The sequence below is a fragment of the Cannabis sativa genome, chromosome 4, assembly GCF_029168945.1.
Source record: "Cannabis sativa cultivar Pink pepper isolate KNU-18-1 chromosome 4, ASM2916894v1, whole genome shotgun sequence".
NCBI lineage: Eukaryota > Viridiplantae > Streptophyta > Magnoliopsida > Rosales > Cannabaceae > Cannabis > Cannabis sativa.
In genome coordinates this window covers 68,764,737-68,791,336 of record NC_083604.1, presented here as the reverse complement: position 1 = coordinate 68,791,336, position 26,600 = coordinate 68,764,737, and the positions used below count along the sequence as shown (strand labels likewise).

At 33.0% G+C, this 26,600-nt stretch overlaps 3 protein-coding genes across 5 annotated transcripts; all 3 read right to left on the bottom strand.

The window, feature by feature from the left end:
- Positions 1-1,230: 1,230 nt before the first annotated feature.
- Positions 1,231-8,284, bottom strand: LOC115714151 (probable sphingolipid transporter spinster homolog 2). The gene is made up of 16 exons (XM_030642720.2): positions 7,941-8,284; positions 7,662-7,793; positions 7,377-7,478; positions 7,177-7,281; positions 7,013-7,088; positions 6,837-6,911; positions 6,460-6,562; positions 6,306-6,371; positions 5,330-5,378; positions 4,409-4,506; positions 4,045-4,121; positions 3,769-3,882; positions 3,350-3,469; positions 3,025-3,153; positions 2,021-2,099; positions 1,231-1,750 (listed from the first exon to the last, which is right to left on the bottom strand). Exons 1-16 carry the CDS (start codon positions 8,075-8,077, stop codon positions 1,617-1,619), a joined length of 1,596 nt encoding a protein of 531 aa, XP_030498580.2. The 5' UTR covers positions 8,078-8,284; the 3' UTR covers positions 1,231-1,616.
- Positions 8,285-11,093: 2,809 nt separating this feature from the next.
- LOC115714999 (probable starch synthase 4, chloroplastic/amyloplastic) lies at positions 11,094-20,166 on the bottom strand. Of its 3 annotated transcripts, XM_030643779.2 has the most exons (19): positions 19,702-20,166; positions 19,300-19,333; positions 19,038-19,101; positions 18,794-18,922; positions 18,003-18,207; positions 17,287-17,421; positions 16,660-16,764; positions 16,465-16,563; positions 16,131-16,260; positions 14,733-14,783; positions 14,532-14,642; positions 13,730-13,839; positions 13,464-13,632; positions 13,029-13,115; positions 12,680-12,751; positions 12,215-12,328; positions 11,675-11,736; positions 11,479-11,575; positions 11,094-11,294 (listed from the first exon to the last, which is right to left on the bottom strand). In XM_030643779.2, exons 1-19 carry the CDS (start codon positions 19,812-19,814, stop codon positions 11,175-11,177), a joined length of 2,007 nt encoding a protein of 668 aa, XP_030499639.2. In that variant the 5' UTR covers positions 19,815-20,166; the 3' UTR covers positions 11,094-11,174. The 3 variants fall into 3 exon arrangements, with proteins under 3 accessions (XP_030499639.2, XP_060970374.1, XP_030499641.2); XM_061114391.1 differs by lacking the exons at positions 19,038-19,101; positions 19,300-19,333; positions 19,702-20,166 and having other exon boundaries at positions 18,003-18,252; positions 18,794-18,906; XM_030643781.2 differs by lacking the exons at positions 19,038-19,101; positions 19,300-19,333; positions 19,702-20,166 and having other exon boundaries at positions 18,003-18,249; positions 18,794-18,906.
- A 461-nt stretch (positions 20,167-20,627) lies between these two features.
- Positions 20,628-25,171, bottom strand: LOC115712648 (uncharacterized). Its single transcript, XM_030640955.2, has 10 exons — positions 24,691-25,171; positions 24,413-24,461; positions 24,065-24,318; positions 23,464-23,581; positions 22,886-22,963; positions 22,675-22,798; positions 21,889-22,577; positions 21,640-21,779; positions 21,337-21,429; positions 20,628-21,074 (listed from the first exon to the last, which is right to left on the bottom strand). The coding sequence occupies exons 2-10, from the start codon at positions 24,431-24,433 to the stop codon at positions 20,960-20,962; spliced, it is 1,632 nt and encodes a 543-aa protein (XP_030496815.2). The 5' UTR covers positions 24,434-24,461; positions 24,691-25,171; the 3' UTR covers positions 20,628-20,959.
- Positions 25,172-26,600: the final 1,429 nt, after the last annotated feature.

Sequence of the window (26,600 nt, the reverse complement as noted above, 5' to 3'; positions counted from 1 at the left end):
TAATTACCAAAATACCTCTTACATTATGACTTATACAATCAGACGATAGTTGTAGGGTAGTTGTTGTGTGGTTGCGCGGTGATTGCATCAGATGAAGGTTTCAATCAGACGATGGTTGTAGGAAGGTTGCTGGGTGGTTGGTCGAAGGTTGCATCAGACGAAAGTTTCAATCAGACAAAAGTTTCTCGGTGGTTGGCCGAAGGTTGCATTAGACGAAGGTTCCAATCAGAAAAAAGTTTCTGGACGAAATAACTGTTAGCAAAATGTTTATGCAGCTATAATGCAACTGTTATGAAACATTAAAAATCATAATAGTATTTTCACAAACGTAACTCTATCTATATGTCTCTTTATGATTTAATATGAACAAATTCACCATTAGAAATTCGAAAACAACGAAAAATACGCCAGGATAAATATTTTACTATAGTATTGATGTAATTTTTTTAGATTATACTTGAATTGGATTGTTTGGGAACTCCAGTTCAAATTTATGAGATCTGTCTTTCATGGGATCTGAAAATTGAAGTCAAGACATTAGTTTTATGCAAATTAAACTAGATTTTCGATTAAATTTTAGTTTCGTAATAGTTAATCTACACTCTTTTTTTTCATGAATTCGAAACAACCTTTGTTTTGATTGATTCTGGTCGTCTTCTCAAGTGAAGTCGCCAAAATTAATAGTGGTTCTCTTTCTGGTTAAATTTTTGTTTCGGTTGCATTGGGTTGCTGCATGGTTACGCAATGGTTGCGCAATAGTTGCCCAGAATACATGGATCCTGAGATGAAAGTGTGTATAAGTGGTATATGTGTAATTTTTTTTATTTAGATTGTATATTTATTTATTTGGCAGCTGAAGATATTTTTGTAATATTATTATTATTTTTATTTTGATTAAAACTGAAAAAAGAAAAAACCCACATTTTTTTATCACATACAACCCATATTTTGAAAAGTACATTAGAATGTGGTAATAATAATATAATTAAAGAAAATTGTTAGGGCCAACTCCTAAAAGATCGTTACATCACAAAAAAAATGGCATAATATAAAAGTGATGGGATTTGAGTGTAACAAACATGTCTTAAATGTGGATACCATAAGTACCTGTGTGATGTTTGAATATCATACACTAATACAAGTTCTACTACATTAAATTATGATATAGATGCCACAACTTTGGTGTTCCCAACTGTAGTTGACATTATTATATAGAAAGACCCTTGAATATGGCTCCACAGAATTAAAATTTTCTATAAACATCGTATAATAGTAAATATGTACAAGATACCGAAAATGGTAGAGACATTAGTTCAAATAATAAAGAAATTATCTCCCTACTATCTTCTCCCACCTTTTAGAACAGCAACAAATTACATCTGAAAGAAAGAAGTAATGCTCAAACAGAAACTCACAAGAAATAAGTTACCTGCTGATTTAAGGAGGAAATACATTTTAACATCTGCATGATTTCCTATACACAATTGATAATCTTAAGCTGTGGACAACAATCTGGTTGAAGTGAATAATCCATCCCATTTTCCTTCCAAGGATATAAATAGATGATTCCGAAAAGATGTTCAGGTGTGAATTTTAGAAAGTTAAAAAAAAAAATTCTATGCTGGAGCAGGGGCACCCACTTCCTCATTACTGTTTTCTTCGAGCAAAGGCTTCCTGTTGTCTCTATTAATTACAGCGACTTGATTTTCATCATCCTCATTGGACAAGTCAAAACTATTCAGGAAGATACCTGTAAATGCATACGAAATGAAATAATTCATAAATTAGCTACTCTGCGATTGCACACAATAGAGTTTCAACTCTTTTTTATTATGTCGAGTAAATAGAGCAGTCATATCTGATGCACGTGCTCACACACCCGCAAATAGATCAAGAATGAGAAGTTTCAACTTTACTCTTATGAAACATAGGATGTGTGACTTTCATTGTAGACAAACATAGAGTGTAGTTTTTTCACAGGTTAAAATATGTACGAAATTTGTAACAGTTAGCTGCTCACCTATGAACCATATTGCAGCAGCAATAAACAGAATAGCAGTCAGAATTAGAGCTGTTGTCCTCCAGTTGTTAAGATGATCCTGCATTATGATAGAATTTAAATATGATGCCACAAAAGAGAATATTTCGGTGAGAGGAGAAAGCTAAAAATACAAGCATGCAGGAACTTATATCACCAAGACTAATCCTTTACAAATAATGGAGTCTGTATAATCTAATGTAGGCAAGAAGCAATTCGATCCATAGAATGACAGGAGTAGTTGGCATGACACTAGAAGGTAGAAGATATAATTCAAGGAGTGTTTTGTAAAAATTATGAAAATCTTTACTAGCAAAATAACTTTACAAAAATTTTCATTAGCAAAATAACATTCTATGGTCGCAAAAACGACCATGAATTACATTGCACGACTATAAACGACTATTATGGTCGTCAAACGACCATTATACTGTGCGACCAAATCGAGTAAATTAAGTGAGATTATTTTACAAATTTTAGTATTTGAAATAGTTAGTTTGGCATGCAACTTTAAGCAGAAACCTTAACTAAAGAAAGAGGTCATCTATGAAAGACAAAAAAGGACAGCTATTTGAATCCTATTAAAACATCAACTAAGAAACTAAATGTAGGTTAAAGTGTCTAACTAGTTGAATTCACAGAATCCATAACTCAAACAGGGTTCTTCGAGCAGTTTAGCCCAACTTTGTTTAAGATGTGATGTTTGACTCATGTAAGACATTATACCTTAAAAATATCACATTGGTAAGTAGTGAGTTTATTATGACAATAAAGCAATCAACGCCATACTTGTCGTGGCTGCTGCCATTATATTAACTGGAAAACTCTCTTCCCCAGACACTACTAGATTTAACATCCTTACAAAATATTATTCAGAACAAAAATATATTATTAAACTAAAACGAGTGATTATCAAATCACAACATAAACCTGACTGTGGCAGCTAATTATCAACAAAAACTAGAAATGAATCTCTGAAGACACACCTGGAGAACCCCAACGAGAGGTGAGGAAGGAACATCACCAAATATGTGAATTGAAACAGTTGACATAGCCATTGACAATGGCCTCAAACTTGGTTTAACGCAATGGAGGCAAACATAATTAACTGGAGCCTGCAGAAACATTATGATTAATGAAACATTACTAAAGCATCGTCATATAATGACAGCCAAGTTAGCCAATCAAATGAACCCCTTTCATTTACCACATACTGGGGATGGGCAAGACTGTTTTTAATCATGACAAATCACAGAAACCATAAACAAGAAACCAGTATCCTATCAAAACATTCGTGCATTAAAAGATTACCTGAGTTGCAAATACAAGCAGCTCACCCACTGCAAAAAGAGCTATGAAGCCATATAAGCTTTTTAGACAGAAGGCACTGAAGCAGAATATCGCACCTAGAAAAGTGGCTCCGGAAAGAAGCTGCAAAAGGCAGAAGGTTAAGCAATAAAACAACAAGTGTCATCAGAGTTTTTGATTTAATTTCTAGCAGAGATGGTACAATTTAATATTAAAGAGGATATGAGAAAAAGGCTGACTACTGATACATGAACTATTTTACTCTGATATGCCTAGGCCTCTTGAAAGGTACTTTGGCAGATATAATTTGTAAGAAATTAAACAAATATAAAAAAAAGCAGCCTATTATGTTATTAGAAATCAAGTAGAAAATAGAACATCAATAATATTTTAAATACATGCAAACCAATGAAAGAACTCACTTTAAATGCATTAGAAATTGTAGCATCCATTTTATCAAGGATAAACCCTCCCGCCAATGTGCCGAAAATTCCACAGACAATTGTAATCCCTCCAAATAACAAATCTGCATTACTCTGGAGAAAGTTTCAATCAATCAGAATTATCATCAGTGCTGTAATATAAAAAAAATGAAATTTCTAAGCTATAAGGGCTGACATTGAAGACAGACAAAAACTTCATTATAAAGTATACAAATACTTAAAAAGCAAAAGTAGCAAAAGTAGCAATAGCTTTACCATATGATAAATATTATAACCAGCCTTTGGTCCCCAATAAGAATAGGCGCCAATAACAAAGTTGTATGAAATGTAACCTGCCAATCAAAAAAAAAAGTTCATTTAAAAAAATAAAATAATGAATTTACAAATTTAGTTAGTAGCTGGAGTCTGGAGACATCTTAAGGAATTAGTTTTTACAAAAAATAAGTATTTCCTTACATCAAAGAATGATTAAAAACTTGGATCCTTGGGAGCGCACAAATATATAAATGAAAACACACTCTAACAGTAGTAGAAGATGTAAATATGTTATCACAAATTTTATAATGTTCATGAACTAAAACTCTGCAACAAAGTACTAATAATGAATATAAAAGTGTACCTAAAACATTGACAACATACACTTTATCAAGCAAAAGTACTTTCATATCCTTAGTAAATCTGGAGCATTGGCTCGATAATTTAGAGAAAGCTGATAACCTGAAACATACAAGAGAAAACCCAATCAAATTAAATTCAACAAAATAGCATGTCAGGCACAACTTTGTGAAAGAATTTTACACTAATTAGTTACGACGCTAAAAAGTATTTTAATTTTTTCTCAAATGTTAGAAGAAGGATGACAATGTATATTTAACAAACCCAAAAGCTTTAAATAAACAAATCCAAGGAATTTTGGCCTCACTTACTAGATATTTTGCAGACTCTATTTGTCATTAGTTTTATAGCCAATTTTTATTTGAAACTCTCTAGTGTTCTTCTCTTTAACTAAGCTACCTCCCTTCCCTTAAATGGATTTCAATTCAACAGTTCCCTTAATTACTCTATTGCCACAATTAGTTATGTGTAGGACTTATATGAGGATTTAATACAATAGGATCTATCGGTATTAGTGTGGTTTTTGGGCTTCACAATTGCCCATTAGTATTTTCCAAAACAATGAATCAGCCCGTTTGGCTAAGCTTATTATGCTTTTGCTTAAAGCTAGAGGCACAAGATAAGTAAAAATTGTACACTTATTTTTATTGCTTGGATAACTATTCTGTAAATATTTTTCGTTAATGAAAAGACATCTTCAAAGTGTTTGGATATTTAAAAAAGATCTTTTATGAATAAATTAGAAATGATTGAGTTTTGAAAATAGCTTCTCAAAAGTCATTTTTGGAGAAGCTAGAAAAGACCTTTTTTTTTATCCGACCGCTTCAAAAAGGATTTTTTTTAATCCTAGAAACTAAAAAAGAGCTTAGAAAAGCTTAGCCAAACGGGGCAGATATAAAAGGAATCCAAACATAAAGCTACTTACTTCTTTGTTTCATCTAAAGGAATAAGCACAGAATCTACATCTGATCCGTCTGAAACAGCAATTATAAGGTTATCAGCAGTCTTAAAAAAGAGAATTGCTGCACAAGCATGTCTTAAAAAACAGAAAACAGCATCAACAGGATGTAATTTCAGCACATATATGAATGACAATCAGCAATTTTATCTAAAGCCAAAATTTGCATCATTAGAAGGAAAAAGACATGCAACATAGCTATATAAATTTTTTCGTTACAGATTAATGAAATGCAGAACTGTAGGTCCAACTATGTGCAGATGACATTACTTTCTTAGATTATGCCGTTCTCCAATACCATCACCATGAGTATATGCAAAGATGGTGTCCTCTTCTTCAGGATAATTTTCTTAAGCAAAAGCTTAATTCAAGTAATTAACTGGAAATTCTTTTAAAATAACTTCAGAAATTACATACCTTTTTAATTTGTTTGGTATGTGTCTAATTTGAAAACTCATATAATGAGAATATGTAAAAACAAAATCTTTAAAAAAATATCATCTCATGTGTGAAAATCAGTTAATTCTATGAGAAATAGAATCAAAATTAGAATATGTATTATAACATTACAAAATAAAAAATCCTATAATGAAAAAAAAAATGATATAAAGAGGCGCACAATTATATCTGACTTTAAATTTCATAAAGGGTTAAATGTGCCAAAATTGAAAGATTGGGGACCAAATCATCACTACTTGACCAATGAAGAACTACTAAATGTGTCAATTACCCACTTTAAAAGTCATGCTAAACAAGAAGCCCTTTAAGCCTTTGACACCTTCAATATTGTAGCCATTACAGTTATTTTTCTAGATGTCTTTTACACGTCACGCACAGGTGCACGCATGTACACATTTACACTCTTACAGTTTATTAATGTACTTCAAGATAAATGAGAGGATAAGTAAAACCTGGCAACAGTAGATAAAAGCACATGCACTACCTTCCATTACATGGCTATTTGCTTCAATTGTTGTCACTCCTTTGTTTGAACCAACATATGCAAATCCTACAGTCATGTATAGCAAGTGAATATATAAATGACAAGATTATGCAAGGCTATTCAACATACATAATATGCATCTCAAAAAGTTCACCTTTCAACTGCAAAGGTTTCACCAGAAATCCGGAAACAGCAAAAGGAAGCATAAGGAGTGCCTCGCCAAAAAATGCATAACGCCAACTGAAATTGCTTCCAACCTTCATGAGCAAAATACAAAATACATTACAGAGTTAATACTTCCAGGAGATCTACAAGCAAAGTAAAGCAATATAGATATGACACTAGATGAACCAAAGACATAGTGCATATCCAATATTATGAATAAAAACCTAGAACAAACCCATACATAAAGAACGGCAATTGCTGTAATTTCTCATTCTCAGTTTTCATGGCTGGAAAATTTAAAAGATCTAACTTGTAACTATTGCAAGACCGCACTTAAGAGCCTAAACATAGGATATGAAAACTTACAACTCCACCATAGACATAGCCCAGTGCAATTCCTGTGGGTATGCACATGTAAAAGAAAGCAAGCCATGCAGTTTTCTGAGGTCCACAACAAAAAGTTATTTAGGATAGAGTGAAGGAAGAAAATGCACGTACAAACAAAATAAGAATACAAAGGAAAAGGAAGAAGAAAATCTAACTTGCTCAGGCGGGGCATTGTCATCAATAAATGGGGCAGCAAGACTAATGAAAGATGCCTCGCCTACACCAACCAGCCTAAAAGGACAGCATAGTGTTATAATTGACAAAGTAGCACCCCTTAAAAGGGTAAAAGGAAATGGAAAAGCTAACACTTTTATCTTACATTCTACATATTGTGATAGACCAAAAATCAATTGAAATACCGCATCCCACTGCAGCAAATGTCCAAACAGATAATCCAACTCCAATAAGCCTAAAAGGACTATGGCTGCAAGAAGAAGAAGATATACCAACTTGTAATTAATCCAGCAAAACAACAACCAGAAATTAATTAAAGTTTTTACTAGAAAATGAGGTAGTCACCTCTTTGCCAAGGAAGCAAATATTGGAGAAGCAATAAGGAGTCCAACCATAAATGCAGATGACAAAACACCATCTTGAAAATTATTGAGGTTAAAATCTCCCCTACAAGAAAAAAAAAAATAAATAAAGCAAATCACTTGCTGCAGTGCCCATAAACATGGAAAAATTAAACTTTCTTGTATTGTATCATGATTACACAACACATGGTCTAAGGTTAAACTCAATCCCCAATTAACTCTACAGAGCCACTCTGATACTCTTATTATAAGTGTCAGAAAGCCTTACTGAATTCCGGTTCCCGAAGTACAAACTCCACTATCGGTGCAAGTTCCAAGACTACCATTAACACCGTTACTTGCTATTGCTCCACGATCCACATAATTCACCATATTAATTATACAAAAGATAACGAGCAACCTGCAGCAATACAAACAAACCAAGAATTTCATGGACGGAAAGGTGAGAATCAAAAATAGAAAGCATGAGCCCAATTCAAGCAATTGAAGAAGTTTATTCATAATTTTGAAAAGAGAGAGGTAGGAAGAAAGAGTATGAAGGAGGTACCTTTTGGGCGTAAACCATGTAGGCTTGCGATCTGAATCGTGAATTGGAAGGGTGGCCATTGGAGGTGGAGGTTGAGCTCCGTTGATATTTGGGTTTGGGTTTGGGTCAGAAGAGGAATGTTTAACTTCGATATTCATCGTCTTTAAATTAATATCTGCAAACCAAATTATATGTTTCAAAGTTGAAAGTCCAACCCCAACCTCTTCCCTCTTTCACCGCATGTCTTTTTCACCTTCTTTCTTTTTTAACTCTTCTAAATTAAAATTATTATTTATAATTCAGATAATTATCTTCTTCTTCTTTTCTTATTTATAATTTTAATTATTAGTTGTCAGTGACAAACTTAATTAAATTGGGGGAAAATACAGTCTGGTAATATTATTTTTATTATTATTATATGGCTCATAAAATGGGCATTTAATTTTCGTATACTTTTATGTTTTATCATGTACTATTTCTCCAAGTACATTTTTGTTTATGGAAACTAGTCTATCAAAATCTTAAAGCTAAATGGGAGGAGCAAATAGTCTTTTAGTGAAAGGAAAGTCTTTAAGGATATAACTTTAAAGATATAGTGAAATTAGCTGTTTTTGACTCCTTTTTGCTTCGAATGGCAAGAATTAAAATCATTGGCCTACTTGTTTTTTCATTTAAAAATATGAATAAGTAATATTCTTATACTTTCAGCTATCAAAAAATATTTTTATACAAACTATGTCAGATCATCATCCTTGGCCAAATAATAGTTGACTGATTTTTTTTGTTTGTTTGTTTTTTTTGAGAGTATGTTCTATATTATTTTAATTTTTAAGAGCTCATGCTCAGGAAAAAAAAAAGAAAAAACTCATTTGTCGATGAAATGCGTCATTGTACTAAATGGTTGATACTATTCCTAACAGAAGATCCTCTTTTCTCTTAATAATAAATAAATAAAATGAAAAATAATGACACTAACTACAATATACAACCTTGTAATTGTAAATCAAATAAAATTCAGATATTCAAAAAGTTGGAATGTAAGAGAATCAAATCATTTTTAATAAGATGCCAAAAGAATATGTTTGTAGTGTTAGCTAAATTATAAAATCTTTATTTATTTTTTTTTTATCAAAAAAAATTATAGATATGGTACGGTTACTTGGTGGCACGTAATTTAGTTAAGTTGACTTTGTCTTCCTTCCAAGATATTATGTGTTAGATTCTCTTGTGTTGTGGCATTTATCAATGTCATCTTAACTCATCATCTGCCTTAATTTTTACCAACTTCTGAAATATGCAAATGATAGCAATTGAGACCAAAATACACATTTTTCACTTCCTCTTCTTTCTCTTTTTCTTCAACAGGCCATTACACCACCTTTAATCATCTTTTATTATTATTATTATTATTATTGTTTTATTTTTGAATAGCACATAAGGTCAACAATGAACCTTTTGGCATAAAGAAGAACAACAATTTCAAACCACAAAAACCTAAGATAAAATGTAAATTGTGAAAGTCCAAAATATTTTTTATGTAAGTGGATGTGGTTGAATTTTAGCACTTTAGGATACTATTTTGTAAATTCTAATTAATGGCGGAGAGATTGAGGACCTACACGCTAAAAAAATAGTTAAAGATCTAGATGATACACATAGAGAATATTGATTTTTTGAAAAAGTAAAAATGATTCCATAAATTAAGAGTCAAATCCTTATTTACCCAACTAACATTACAAATATAAATTTGCAAATCTAGCGACAAAGACGCAAACTCATCTCAAAGATACGTTCTAATTGCTCTCAAGCATTCATTTGTATTGGAAAAACTATTAAATCTGATTTTCAATACAAGTCACTGGTAGGAATGCACATAGTTTAAGAAATTGGCAGAGAGTATTCTCCCATTTTCGTACCCACTAAAAATTTCAATCCATATTCTCATATAGTTTCATCATTAATGAACAGGAAACTCCTACGTTAACTCATTGTAGCAGTAACATTTATATTAAAATTTTAATTATATAAAAATTAATATGTTGTACATTATTTATTATCCAACATATTAATTATTCAAATACAGCTTAAAAATATACATATAAAAAAGGTTACCAATATACTAAAAGAAATGTATAAATAATATAAAACACTAGCAAAAAATAAAATAAATATTAAATGATTCCTGTTAGGGTAAGAAGTGATATTTTTGTCTGAGTCTTGTTTAACAGATAAAAAATGCTCTCCAACCCTACTTTCTATTGCTCATTTAGATGGAAAATTTTCACCCCATTAAAGGAGGATTGGCACAGGGCCATCCGTGAGAAAAAATTAGATGTTTCTCATTTTGATGAAAAGTAATATTATATTTTTGTGGAGACAATTTGTCTCTGTTGGTGGTTCTTTTTGCTTTCCTATGTTGTTGAATGTAGTTTATTGTGATTGTATCACTTTTAGGAATCATCAGATCGAAATTTTGATAGTGTGTGGGAAGGAGGCATCAAATTTCTATTTTATCAAAAAATTAAAATTTCCATATTTTATATGTGTGTTTTTGTTATTAGGAATAGGAACAATTATGTTTACACTAAAATAATAAGAGTAATTTGCGGCAAAACCCCTTCAACTATCAATTTACTTGCAAAAAACCATCCAACCTCATATTTTGGTGGGAAAACCCTCCAAAGTACTGTTTCGTTTACATTTTTAAGGTGCCGTCTATTCAGCCTCGTTAAGTCTTAATTTTGCCCACGTGGCAATGACAGGTCAATAAAAAATTATCCTACGTGGCCATATTTTACAAAATAAAAATTAAAATAAAAATAAAAAATTTAAGAGTAATTTGCGGCAAAACTCCCTCAACTATCAATTTACTTGCAAAAAACCATCCAACCTTAAAGTTTTTTAGATGGTTTTTTGCAAGTAAATTGATAGTTGGGGGAGTTTTGCCGCAAATTACTCTTAAAGTTTTATTTTTATTTTGTAAAATATGGCCACATAGGATAATTTTTTAGTGATTTCACATCATATCGCTTCTTATGGGCAAAATTAGGAGCTGGACAGACGACATCTTAAAATGTAAACATAATAGTACTTTGGAGGGTTTTCCCACCAAAATATGAGGTTGGATGATTTTTTGCAAGTAAATTGATAGTTAAGGGGGTTTTGCCGCAAATTACTCAAATAATAAATACTACTCTCTAATAATAAAAATAATGTACCCATATATACAATTTTATAATTACATAACAAAACGATTTACAAGTTCTTTAAGGCTGTATAAGCAGAAACATGGATGTCACAGCACTCGGCATCCCATGAGAAGTCCATTCTCATCCCTTCCATTACGTTTTGCTTCCAATTTGATGAGTTGTTTTTCTACAGAAAACAGGCCATAACAACAAGTTTCAAATACACCACCTTACTCTTGTTTAATATATGTATATAAATTTAATAATATACAACAAATTATAACTTATATGATCTCATTCTATTAACTGTTTTTCTTCTTTTTTTTTTTTGAATAATAATTCTAATGACTATTGATAAGTGGAAAACTTACAAATTCGTTCAATGCTTCGTCAAGAGACAAATTTCCAAAAGTAGAGCTGATGAACCGTGAGAATTTAGTTGACTCAAAATCATGATCTACAAAATATCTTCTCAAATAGAAGAAGATGGTTAAGAATCATTTCATTTTTTATGAGCTTAGGGGAAAAAAATGCAGTTCATTGTTACTATGAAGAAGATGAAGTTACCTGAATTTGTAATTCTCGGAGGTTAGCGCAATCGGAGCTGCTCCGTACTTCAAAGCCTTCAGCTAAATTATCAAATGAAAATGAATTAAGAAAAGAAAAAGCATTTGAAGATGATTCAAATGTTTATCGAGATGGTAACAAATGAAACTTTCCAGAGTCAGAAAGTTTCAATACAAGTTCGTTACCAGCACGGTCAAGACAGAAAAGAAAAACCAAAAGAGTCAAAATATGGGTTGAGAAGGAGATAGTATCAAGCACAATAAATAACCAAGGATTTGAAAAATTCTGTCACTATTATGAATTTGGATTTTAAACCTCAGATTAGTGCAAGAAGAGTTCTACGAGAATGCATTTAAGAATGCACTCAGCGCTGTATAAAACCTATTAAAAATGCATAATGCTCTGAGGAAGTGTATAATTTCAATGAATTGCGTGGCACATGACTTAATTTTGGTTTCAAAATATCACTGACTTCCAGCCTCCAGGCACTTCTGGAGAAAATGAAAAATGAAAAACAATAACAAGGGAAGAGAGGCAAACCGGAGCTTGAAAAATAGGATCATGAAAAGATTGGCACAGGATAATATCAGACCCTGCAAAGATTAAATGTGATAATTCTTCATCATATCTGAGAACAACGCGTAAATCTTTATCCTGCAGATATTAAGAATATATGAATACTTTTAGTACCAAAAAGGAAAGAAAACCAGCAATTTTTAGTAATATAAGAGACTTTAACAGTTCTAATGGAAAGAATTGGTGACTGAGATATTAGTCTATTTGCAATCAATAAAGGATACTGCCAATGGTATCTGTTATTCATAAAACGTATATTCAATAGAATTTTAAATAAACGTTTTATAAAATATTCCAAGACATCAAAATTAAGTAAATAAAAACTCAGTGTTTTCTAATGTTTTAATTATCATTTTTCTTTTATTCTTTCTCGATTTCTTATACTCTCTACCCCCAAAAAAAGAAAAGAAAAATGATAGCATTTCGTACCTTAAGCTCATCCTCAAGAGATTCAAGCCCCCTGCTGGTATCTGGCATATTACCATTCCCCATGACAATAAACTGCAGGAAGCCAGAAAATAATGTGAATGAGAAACAAATCTGGGACAAAATTATTATCTTCTCCGTAGACGTGGCTCATTACTTGCTTCATTTCTATAAGACCACCTTAACCAACTTTAATTTTTTGAATTACTGTAAAATTTCTGCAGCTAGTATGTGATTTTGATTTTATTCCACCCCTTCTGATAAGTTGGGCTCTAGTTTTAACAATTAGATAAACAAAATCAAATAACAAGTGGAAATAAAAGTGGGGCGGGGTGGAATACAAGTAAGCAACCTGGACTCCTCTCCCAATTGCATTCCTCGCAAGAGCTTTCAGGTTCACCATATCAACATCTGAACCTTCAGACAAGATGCATCCCACCTGATACAGCATAACTTCATAACTTCCAATGACCATTCAAGACATACCACCATTTACCATGAATTCGTTAAAATTAGAGAGCATGAACAATACAAAACTCATTACTGAAGAGAAATTAGTAGGGTAAAATTACATCAAGGATTGGAAAGTGAAACACACCATTGTCTCCCCACACTGTTTTGTTTTAAAAATTGCAATTATTTTTTCTTAAAAATTATCTTCACCTTTAAATGGTCACTTGAAACAGCTAAAAATAATCATGGAAAATAGTCATACCATGTTATAAAACTAAAACACCTAAGAAATCAGTAACTAAATTCCATAACTAATCAAGATAAAAATACTTACAACAATTTTTGAATCATTCTCAAATAAGCCCATATATTTTTGCAGTGCAACTTTGCAAGTGGTTTTCCCTTCCATGCTATCCACACTGTAGTTCTCTGGAAGAAAATTATCCTTGGAAGGATCCCAGGTAGAGCTATCAAATCCAAAAGGAGAAATAGCCAGCTTGTCCCTACAATAAATGATAGAAAAGGAAAAAGGAATTGAATGTCATTGAAGATTTTATTTACAAATTCCAATTCCATTACTGGAATTCAGATGTTACTTACTTGTGAATGTTCAATGTGGGTTCCAAACCCTGATTTTGACTACTAATGACTTTGCTTTTTGACTGTATGGATGACATAATTATAATTTTGTTGGCGTAAACAATTCCACCCTGCAAATTATGAAAAACTTCAATGGACGATGCAATGCTAAAAAGGCCAGAGCCTCTAACAGATAAGTGATTTTGCAGCATGTGCTGTAATATAAAATAAATGGAAATGAGTTTGTATCCCCCTCTGTCATAATAACACCTTAATAGCAGTGATTTCTTTTCCAACATACATAGAATCTAAACCCCAAACATAAGATAAAGATGGGAACGAGCTCATTGGACTGCAAATCTTGATAAATACCAATGTATATTTTCAGGACGGCATTTAATTAAAATCCTGTATACCATGTTATATGACAATTACACTTGAAAATTCTAACTAGCTTTTAGGTGAAAAGGGTCTAACTGCACTTTGTGAATCATAAGATTGATGCATATAAACACTTCAACTTAACATCAATCTCAAAAAACGATAATATTGTTATAAATTTTGAAAGGTGTAAGGAGTTGCTCCTAACTTACTCAGACAACCAGTTCTTGACTTGCAGTTGTAGTATTTGATTATCTATGAATTAAACAAATCAAATAAAACTCATCCAAGTCCGAGGTTTTATACATGTATATGCAAGAAATGAAATATATTACTAATGTTAATTACAAGTTTATATAGCATCTTCTGATGAAACTTCTTGTTCAATAAAGAAAATTATCTCCATAAAGAAAGAATGACCATGCATGAGAAACATGTGTACCTTCAAAATGTTGACGAGGTGTGTCTTTTCATTATCTTGCAAACGATCAGGACGGTGAAGCCTAGCAGGATCCAGTCCACATAATTCTAGTTTATCAGGGTGTTCAAGATGCTATGGTGTCAAAACATGGAGCACGTGGTCTAATGTCAAATAGACGTTTAAAAATATGTAAAGTCAGAAAAGAAAATTCACAAAACTCACCGACATATTCAAGTTATGGCATGTCCATAATAATCTTGTACCTCCAAGCCCCTATATATGAGGTAAAACAATCATTAGCATGAGCATAGGGAAAAGGGAAAAGCTTTCTTTTGAGAGAATAAAAATTATTCATTGCTGTTATAAAACTAAGTTTCACTAAAACAAGTCAGTTGCCCCATTTCAATGGCAGAATATATCAGCTCAGTTGGAATATATCAACACCTTTCACTTCAGGAAGGCTTTGCTTTTCTTCACTCTTAAACTTTTAAGCATACGTACTAATTAGTACATTTGATCCCTTGACTATTTAAGATTGACAATTTGGTCCCCAAACATTTCAATTCTGGCATATTTGGTCCTTGATTATTGGTCTCTGAATTTTCAATTTGGGCTCATTTGCTACCTTGACAATTTAAGTTATGATGATTTAGTCTCCATAATTGTTACTTATGAACCAAACTGATGATTAGTATAAATAACTTACTTCAGGGAACAAATCATCAGTCATCACAACCAAAGTCAAAATTGAAAAATTGGAGATCAAATTGTCAATGGACCAAGACGATTAACTACTTTTACCTGACTGCTAATGATTATGTTTGGATTCCTCTTTCCTTCATGTACTAAATCAAACTTCCCGCATGTTACATGCTAAAGAACAAAGACTTGTAAAAGTAGAGATGGAAATTTATACAGCGGGGATGGGTAACCGCGGGGACCCGCCTCTAATGGGGTGGGGATTCCCCATCTTGGTGGTTAATGGGGCGGTGGTGGGGGACAATTTCAATATCCGAAGCGGGGATGGGGCGGGGGCGAGGATAATACTATCCGCACCATATCCGACCCTGATATAGATATATATAATTTTTTTTGTTTTTTTTTCAAACTTTGAGACATATTTAGTTTTTATTTTTTATTAGGTTATGCTTTTTTTAAGTAGGTTTATTTTTTATCTTCTATGAATTATGAATGCATAATAAATATTTGTAAGAATATTAGTTTAATTTATTTTTTTCAATTATTATAAATTAATTTGTTTTTTCATTTTACCTTAATGGATACCCGATGGGTTCCCCATAACCGATGGGTATTCCCCTACCCCGAATCCGTTGGTTATTAGACGGGGATGGGGTGGGGATAGGGGTAGAAATAGGTAGCGGGGATGGGGGCGGAGATTGCATTCCCCGTACATTAACCGACCAATTTCCATCTCTACGTAAAAGTCTTCATATTTTTTATTTTTAATAATATACAAGTCATAGTATTGACAGAAGAGATCCATCAAAGTTTGAGCTAACTTTTGATCATTACTGTTTAACTATTAAGTGAAACTAAGAGCAGAATCTGTTAGATGCACACAAAATTAAGACATCTCTATAATAATATTGCTATTTCCACCTGATTAGCAAAAATATCCCAAAAAAGTGGCCCAATGATAGCAGTCTCCCAATTGTGGATGTGTAACACATCAGGATGCTTTCCTGATTTTACTATGTAATCCAAAGAGGCTCGAGAAAAATAGGAAAACCTGAAAGAAACGAGATGTATTACTGATACTAGGATTGCATAGAAATTTATCGAAAGCCCCAACATTTTCACATTAAGAAATGTCTATAGTCCCAGAGAGAGGGGGAAAGCAGTGCCTATGATAAAGGCCAAGTAGGAAAACTATTAATATGATGGTGTAGTGAACTAGCAGACTGTGTTAAGAGAGTAACTTTTAACTACTAACCGTTCAAAGTCATCTGGATACCCATACACCCTCTCACGACTGAAAAAGGATGAGTAGTACTGTGGTTCAATTAAAGTAACTCCAATGCCACAGACAACACTGTAAAAGATAGATAAAGAGTCCTTATACTGTGTTTGAAATGTAGTTTGAACTAACCAAACAAATGAAAATCTCCAAACAAGGAGCTGAACTTACCCAGTCCATATTCTATTTCCATGCAATTGACCATTAAAATATGAATAAGATTCCACCTCAATTTTATGCAGCCCTTGAACTTCATTTAGATTGAGGCTCTCATACCTATTTACATGGTGAATTCCAGAAGGAAACCAAAGAGTAAGTATACAACTTCTAGCAAAATTATAATTTAAAAAAAATTCTTCCTTGCAAACTATTAATCCAAAATACCATGGGCCTACAATTTCAGATTGTCTTTTCACAAAAAATAAAAGTGGACCATTGCAAATTCAAATGTATGGAATCAATCTAATGCTCTCTTGCCTAATATAGTTACACACTTGAATTCCTCTGCCTGCCTGAACCTTAAAGAATGCCATAATAATCAATGTAGGAAAGACAACATGCACTGCACTACAATAGACCAGACTTTCTATACTCATTACTTCCCTAAAAGGAAGTATTCAAAGGCAGGCAGAAAGCAACCTCATTATATAACATTTACGCATCATGTTACCACAATCTATTTAGGTACTAGAATTATGTTTTGCAAAGTAATTTCAAATGAAGAGTATCTCATCACAATGAAGCGGTATTTATGTAGTCGCTATTAAAGAATGAACAATGAAATGGTCCAGAGATTACTTTGGTAATATGACCTCCACCAAATGACCCTTTCTCTGCAATGCACGAGATAAGCCTGTTATGTAAGACGCCATAGATCCAACTGAGATCAATGGTGCCATTTCAGTACATATGTGGACAATGTAAAATCCATTCCTGGATTAAGAAATTTATGTTAAAACAGGGGAAAGAAAAAGGAGAGGAGGCAAGAGAATAGATAGAGTGGAAAGACGAAACATAATAATTAAACAACAGACAATAGAGGAAACAAATATATTAACAACTTTAAAGGAGCAAAATATCTTCAAAATCTTGAAAACATAACAAAGACAAATGATAGATACAAGAAGCTTTGATTGTGACAGGGATGAGAAAAAGGCATTTAAAGGCACTTCCATATTATACAGATTTTATGTTGCGGTACAAAGAACATTCTAAATTGCATATATGCTTCTGAAATTGTTATATTTATTTCAGGTCAATAACTGAGACGGTATCGGAAACAAATTCAAAGAAGAGCCCATCTGTCATTCATGTGCATGCATTTCTTGAATCTAGCCTTCTCAGCAGCAAAGGATTACAAGTTATACACAAATAACCAAGTGTGATATTTCTTATAATGCAATACTTTACCATAGGCATAGCATCCAAAAGTTTCAAGGGATAAATGTGTAAATGAATAACTTCAGTAAGAACAATGATAAAATGATACCCAAATATCTAGAAGATAATTTTACTTTTTTCTTCTGTCTGAAAAGTGTCGAAGTGCAGCTAGAAACTCAACATCTTTCTTCTGTAGTGTGTCAACAAGAAGATCATCTATACTTTCTTTGTGATCCATGATCAGCCTTCTCAAGTCAGATGCCTCATCAGTGCTAATCATGCCAGTGAGGACCATTGAATCTATCCGAAGTAGCATTTCCCAACAATATGATAGTTTATCTGGTTTGAGATGATGAATTTAAAGATAATTCTTCAATTTGGCTACTATGCAAAAAAAAATTGAGAAAAATGAATATTGCATTGGGCGGAACTGATATGAAAAGATATTTTACATGTCACAAGAACTATACAGCTCAGTAGTTCCTTATCCTCATATAACTCTAGTATTGTAGACAACTAAAAAATAATTTAAATTTACAATCTCTCTTTGTTATAATCAAAATAAGAATCGGTTAGATTTGATGAACCACATGTCAAACGACCACATGGACAAATCTATACCATGAGAATGCCATAGATGCTTTGCTATGCATAAAGAATGATTAGTTAGTTAAGACAGTTGTTAGTTAGTTAGTTCAGTTTTGGTTGTTAGCTGATTGTATAACAACTTTCTGTTACACTTTCCAACTGTTCTATTAGCTCTGTTGTACATATATAAACAATTGTATTGATTTCCTTAGTTAATCAATAACAGAATTCTTTGTCTCTCTCTCTTTCTCTCTTTCTTTCTCTCTCAACTCAACACAATGTACCACAAATTATAGAACTAGTCAAAATTAATCAGTTCACACTATGAAAGCATTACCTTTTACAGCACCAGACTGCCTTTCCAACTCTAATTGCTCAATCTTATCCAGCAACAACTGCTTCTCTTTGTTTGTTCTGTCCAGCTCCCTCATGGCCTTTAGGCGTTGTTTGTTCAAGTACAAAATATCTATACATAAAAGCAAACCATATACATTAATCTTAATAAAATGTTGTGTTTAAGAGTCACAATTTCAAGAAGAAATATTTATCAAAGTAAACTCTTAGTTGCATTAAAGACTCACTCTGCTGAGCTTCTTTGAATAGTTGCCAAACCTCAGTATGCTTCTTCGCCTCACCATTCGAAGACTTCACATTCAAATCGAACAATGAAACGGAAAAAATCAAGAACCAAATTAAAGATTAAATAGAAAAACAAAAGCTAAATATAAAATATAATTGTAAAAATAACTACAATGAAATAATAAAAATAATAATAAATAAGTAAAATTTGATCGATTTGCATTTCGTAGCAAGTAGCAACCAACAACTGTATTAGTAGCATACCTCAGAAATTTCTGCATTTCCAGGACCTTCCAACCTAAAGATGCGCGCACACATAAAAATTTCTTATTAAAGACTTACAAATACAGAAAACTTTACAAACTAAATAAATAAAATAATTCGAAACCATAATAGAAGATCATTTATCCAATGACTAAAGCATGACCGAATCTAGTAATTTCAGTTTCAGAATTCACACATTTACGTGTAGATAGATATTACAAGCATACGAACAGTACGTATATGATAATACTATATAAAATGTACAGATAAACAAGTAGAATTGCACATTTTGTAAAGACCTTTAAAAAGCACAACTAGAGTTATACAGCCAGCCCAGGAAGCATAGAATTTTGATCAAAAATCACGAGGATAAGAAAAAAAGGAAGTAGAGAGTGAGGTCACCTTAAGCAAGAAGAAAATGGAGGAGGTTTGGGCGAAGCATGGTTGAACTTTGAGGAAGAAGGAGAGCGTTGCCATTGAATCGCAGTGGTGGTGGTTATCATCAACGCTTTCATTCTCTCACTCACTCTCCACCTAAATTCACAAAACTACAGTTCAATTTTCTTCTACTAAACACTCATTTCATTATTTTGGAAAAACAAAAAACAAAAAACAAAAAAAATATAGAAATAAATAATCACCATTCACGGGATCCGAGACTCTACTTCTATTATTAAATTTTTCTATATTGATAAATTAGGGAAATGATTAATGGAAAATGAAAACGCACGTGGAGGTAGTAATTAGTGGAAGTTTACCCAATTTGCTCTACCTTTGTTGTTCCTGAATCTAGGCCGTGCAGAACTGTCTTTTTTTTTCATTTATTATTATTATTATTTATTTTTCCTGATAAAAAAGTATACAAGACGTCAAATTATGCCTTCCTAAAAACATGACATTATGCCTTCATTAAAACATGAAATTATAAGACATAGAAATGTTTTTATTTTTCACCAACTACTTTTTTGAAGAAGAAACCAACTACTTTGTTGAAAGGAGAAGAAAAAAAGATTATAAAGAAGGTTGTATTTTAATTTTTGAAGTAATGTAATTCCAGATAGATTTTTATAGTAATATCAATACAAATTAAATTTTCATTATTTTTCATTCTTTCCTCGTAGAAAAACTTCAATTAAGTTTATATTTTCATTATTTTATAGTAAAAAGAAGGAAATCTTTATTTTATTAATATTATTTTCTTTATTTTTTTAATATATACATACATTTGACTTTCATAATTAATATGATTACACTTTTTTTAATTGGTCTTTACAGTTTTTATTTGACGGAAGGATTATGAAAATTAGTTAGACGTAAGAGGTCCGGGATAGACAAAAAAATGTTATCTGGCTTTTTTACATTATATTATTTACTTAAGTGGGTGGAACTAGTTTACTTGGCTGCGAGTGGCAATAACAAGATGAAACTCAAAAAAATCACCTCATGTTATTACTACCCTCTACGTACAATTGGCACCACCAACAGCTTCCTAAACTAGTGAATAATTAACTCAATATTTGACCCCATCCACCCCAAAAAGAAAACACCAAGATTTTTCCACCTAACAAGAAACTTGATTGATTGTGTACAACTTGGGCAAAACTTAAATAAAAATAGAAACTGAGCACTTCCTAAAGACTCAAATCAAATATTAATACTTCTAATGCCCCAGCTTTCGCTTCTTTAATCTTCTCATCTTAGCTTCTCTCTCTCTTCTTTCTTCTTCCTCTATCAAACGCTGCTCTTCTTCATCTTCTCTTCTCGCAATTATCTCACTGCAAAATACAAAATATATTTAAAAAAAAAATAACACAAAAACCTCCTCTATTAACATCAAAGAAGCAGCTAAATTCATATACTCATTTTGATTATGTCCCTATTGGAATTTGATTAGAAATCAAAACCCAAATTTGCTATTATTGATTTCAAGTACTCTATAATTCAATATTGGGCCTTCATTTTTCTCTTTTAAACTCTTTAATGTAACAACAGGATAAAATCATTTAAAACAGGATTAAGTGGATCATGCTACTCAACCTTCTTTTCTCTTCTCTCTGAATATCGTCAAAGTTGGCCTCCATATCGCTATCATCATCATCATCACGACCGGCGAATTTTTTGGGATTATACCTGGAATAAAAGATTCCAGATTTTGTTATTAGGAATATTGTACATGAATATAAAAACTATAAACAAAAGCAGTAAAATGAGCGATAGGTGACATCTAAGCCTCAAAGGGTCTTATCTACCATGATAGCAAGTGAAATTTTCAAATAGAGGCTCTGGCAGTAAATAAACCTAAACCAGAAATTAGAAGGGGAAAAAAGCAAGTATTTTTACCCGAACATTTGTCTGATCATGCTAATGGCTTGGTCCCCCTCATCACCCTCATCATCAGAGTATCGTCTCATCGGCTTTTTCTTGGGGCGGTTGTCATGCGATGTAAGGTGGGATGAACTTTGTCTTTGTGGCTTGTTAATCTGCCAATTTCATGAAAAATAGATATTGTTATTTTACAATTCAATAAGACTGCAGCAGCAGCCAAGTAAAAACTTGACACCAATGGGAGTATAGGAAAACAATAAAAACCTGAGGTCTTGATAATCCTGTTGACTGTTTGGACGACAATTTAGCCTTAGCAGGAGCCTGTAATTCCCTTCTCTGTCCTAACTGCTGCTGCTGCCTAGAAATAGAGGGCTGCAACTTTGAAGAAAAGGGTTTCTGCATACTTGGCATGGATGAGCTATTGGTACGAGGAATGGAACTCTTAGTACTTGGAATTGAACTCTTAGAACTTGGGATGGAACTCTTCGCAGCTGGTGTGGCAACTTTTCTGACAACAGGAGCTGGACTCCTCAACGGCAAATTTTTTGTCACTATAGGCCGCCCTGTCCCATTGCTGCTACTAGGCCGGCCAGGCCCAGTTCCATTGCCGCTACTAGGCCGGCCAGGCCCAGTTCCATTACCGCTACTAGGCCTGCCGGGCCCAGTTCCATTGCCGCTACTAGCCCGGCCAGACCCAGTTCCATGGCTGCTACTAGGCCGGCCAGGCCCAGTTCCATTGCTGATACTATGCCGGCCAGATCCACTTCCATTACTGCTACTATGCTGTCTTCTAGAATCCATTACTGCCGAACTGGGCCTACTTGCTAAAGGTAATTTACTAGAGTGCCCATTCATAAGAGCTGATTTCCTTTCTGCATGACTGCCCTGTGAGTGACTCACGTTATTTCCCAATGCTTGTTTACTTTTCATCGGCAGTTGAGCAGATCGTGCATCTTCAACATCAGCAAAAAACCTGTATAAGTTTCCTCAATGAAAAATAGAAGTTTTCAAGCCCCATAGCCAAGAGCAAGTTAAGATCTAGCAACACACCAGAATTTGGAGCAGAGACATTTCTCTGAGGAGGCACCTTTGCAGGAGCTGGAATCTCTGCATCATCATCCATTAAAAAGGAATAGTCTCTTGTATCTTTTAGTTTCTGGACTTTAGTTTTAACCTGCATGCGCCAAAAGATCCGTCAAATTAAGCAAAATAAAGATTATGTATGTTCAAGGACCAGTGAAATAATGTATGCTAAATATACCTCATTTACAACTTTCGGTTTCAGACTATGTACTCCGGGTTTTGCAAGAGCAGAGGATGAACTTGGGCTCTTTTTTCTCTGCCAAGAAAATCAGCAGTAAGAATCTTAAACACTAGGGGAGGGGGAGATAAAAACAAAAACAAAGCTTCGAAGTCCGTGCTTATGAAAAGAGATTTCACATGCAGATGTTTAAAACCTGTGCAAGGAACTGGAACAGTATCCAGCATTGCAATATCATTCTGGCAGTCCTATGTAAGCTAAAGAGAATATATCAAATAAATGTGTGTGTGTGTGTCAAAGTATGAAAACTAAGCTCCTATTCCTAATTTTTATTTTCATTGTATGCTTCAGCTTCTAACTTTAATTTTTATTGTTTTGCTTCAGCTGCAACACACAAAGGGCATAATCATAACAACCATAACCAAGGTAAGCATAAAATTACTACACAAAAGACAAAACAGATCATTAAAAGGTAACAACCCTCAGTTAATTAATACAGGAACTTTCAGTAAAACGAAAAAGATCATCCAGTGCAGCATCCAATTAAGTGAAAATCAAATAGTAATTGCGTTACATACAGGATGAAGGGCATTGGAAAGTTGAGGTGTCAAATGTTGATTTTCCAACAATGACTTGCTCTCTTGAATTACTCTTGAAGCAATAACTGGTTGGGATGGGCCAAAAAAGGATCCATAACTGCAAAAACAACACAACAAAATTACTTAGCACAAACATCATTCTGTCATACTCCAGAAAAGAAAATATGAGCACACCAGCATATTGCAATGCCATATCCGAAAGCAATACAACGTGACAATAATCAAACTTGATAGTCCTAAAATAAAATAATTCTTCGTAGAGAAAGGAATTGCAAACCTAAATGCTCCCATGATGCATACTCAACAAACTCCTTAATTAAAACTTCAGTGATCGTCCATGGTCATGGTTTAAATAATCATGAGAAAATTCAGAAAAACCAAACCAGCTAACTAAAAGAAAAAAGGAAAAAAAAAAAACAAAAAACCCTACCAATATGACTTCTACAAACCCTAATCCGTGAGTTACAAAATTTACAAATCCTTAAACAAGATACCGATTGATCAAAATGTTAGAATCACATATGGGGTATGGTATACTTCTGAAACAAAAGTGCCATCAACAGTGAACTAAATCACTCACTTATCATACGGAAGCTTCTTCCTATCGCCATAAGAATTGTTGGGACCAGAACCACCTTCTTTCTTCCTCTGCTTTCTGATTCGTTCTTTTACACGTTGTCTGTACGCAAGGTACTCCAACCGTTCTTTGCTAAGATTTGGATCTTCTTCTTCATACTCTTCTTCTTCCCCCTCCTCCTCATCACCTTCTTCCTCATATCCGTATCCAGAATCATCGTAGTCTTCATATTCATCTTCCATTTGTGGATGCCGTTCCTGTACAAAAAAAATTGAAATTGCCAAATATAATAAGAAAAAAAATAGAAAAAGAACAATACGCAACAAAGGTACAGATTTGAAGAGTACTAACTTCTCTATCGTACGCCCGCATAGCTTAAAAATCACTTCAACGCAAAAACCTGAAACGCAAAAAAGTCCACCGATCATCAAATTAAATCGATTTTGACAAAAATCGTCGAATCCAAAACCCTAATTTCCTCTCCTCCGTCCAAATCAAAATCCATCGACTTCACGATGGCGTTATACCAATCAAATAGACAGAGAAACGTACTCAAATACAAAATAAACATCAAAACCGACCAGATTCGATCAAAAAAATCGAATTTGACATGAAATTGAACGAAATACCTGAAAATGTGGCCGAAATCGACGAAATTCGGCAAAATAATGCGATTTCAGCGTCCAATCGCGGCGAGACGAAGCAAGTCTAGGATGGAGAAAACGAAGCAATCTCAGATCTGTGTGAAACGAAGGAGAACGAATTGGGCGTCAAGAAAAGGAGATAACGGGGGATATAGAGGACGGAAACCGAAGGTCCCAGAAATAAAGGGGATGAATACTAGTGTACGCGGGTGGCGTAGTGCGCACCCCTCAACCCTAATTTTTTTTTCTTTTTCCTTTCTTTATTTTGGTTTTTCCTTTTTTATTAATTAGTTTTTTTAATTTTTGGGTGTTTCTGTTTTGCCCGCCTCTTTTCGCTCTCATTCCGTAAGATTTGAGGTCCATTATGTTTCTGATTAGAGCGTGTTTGAAGTCTGGGCCGGAAGGTCGACTTCATATACACCAAAATTTACAATACAAAATTATATTCATTTTAATTTTGTTTGCAACCCTAAAATTTATGAAGACAGTTTATTTTGTTTATTTATTTTTTATGAAAATTAGCTGTATTTTGTTTGGTGATAAATTATATCAAATTTTATTTATTTTTTATTTATTCTTTTTAAGAATGGGTAAATATTCTACTAAAAATAGTAAATACTATTTTAGAGTATTTGTTTTGCAAAAGTTATCGATTTGACCTTCTATTTTGTTAAATGATAAAATAGACCATGTATTTTTTAAAATAGTAAAAATAGGACCCTTAACTTAATTTTTGATAACTTTTTTTTTAATATAACCAACTTGAAGACAATTTATAACACGAACAGATACAAAAAATGTAAACAATTTTGTTATATCACTTTTAGATCGGATTATTATTAAATTTTATTTTGACAAAAAATCAGTTCACGATCATATTTGTACTATTTTGAAAAATACAGGGTCTATTTTTATCATTTAACAAAACATAAAGTCCAATTAATAACAGAAAGTCCATTTTATCATTTTATAAAGGGTCTATTTTTTTTGGCTCTTTATTTTTTGGGACCTTGTGCAATAGCCCAGCTTGCACTCCATAAGAGCCGCCCATGCCAATAGTGGATAATGAATCAATAAGTAATTTGACTTTGTCATAGTAAATTGATATTAAAAGATTACCCTTTTATATAGTCAAAAATTGAGATTTGCTTTGCAATAAATAGCTTTGGACTGGCTTGAGAATCTTTGTCTGAGTGCCTTCCATGCAGCATATGATAAGGTGTGATAAGCCAAAGATCCAAGAACAGTATTAGACACAAATGACCGAAGCCAACTTAGAAGTAGTTGATCATTTCTTCTCCATGCAAGGTACTCAGGATTTAGATACTGGTGATTAGTCTTTTAAGTGAATTAATTCTTATGAGAATAATATCATCAAGCCCATAACCAATGACAATAGGAATGACCTGCAATTTTCAGGCAAGGAAATTCGTGCGATCAAGACGAACAGTGAGGGAAGAATTCAAAGAATTGTTAAATCGATTATTTGGTTGTTGTTGAGGAACGACATCCATCAGAGTAGCAATGGCGATGGTGGGATTCTAAATAGTGGAACGAGGTGGAAACATGAGTAAGATCCATGATCGACTTTCGTCGATGGCTTCTTGATGCCATAATATAACTCTATTTAGACACAAAATTGACAATGTATCTCAAAGGTTTGTAAAAATTTTGATCAAGTCATTAAACTAAGCTTTATTTTTAGACAAAAGCTTACAAAAGTCAACGAGTTGTAACAAGAACTTTGTAACAGAATTGTACAAGTGTATCAATCAGTCATTAACTAACTAATTTAACTGTAAATATCCTAACTAATTCTATCAACCAATTTATTACATGTAATCTATCAATAGTCATAGCTAGATTAGATACAATATTATTCTTGTTTTCCTTAG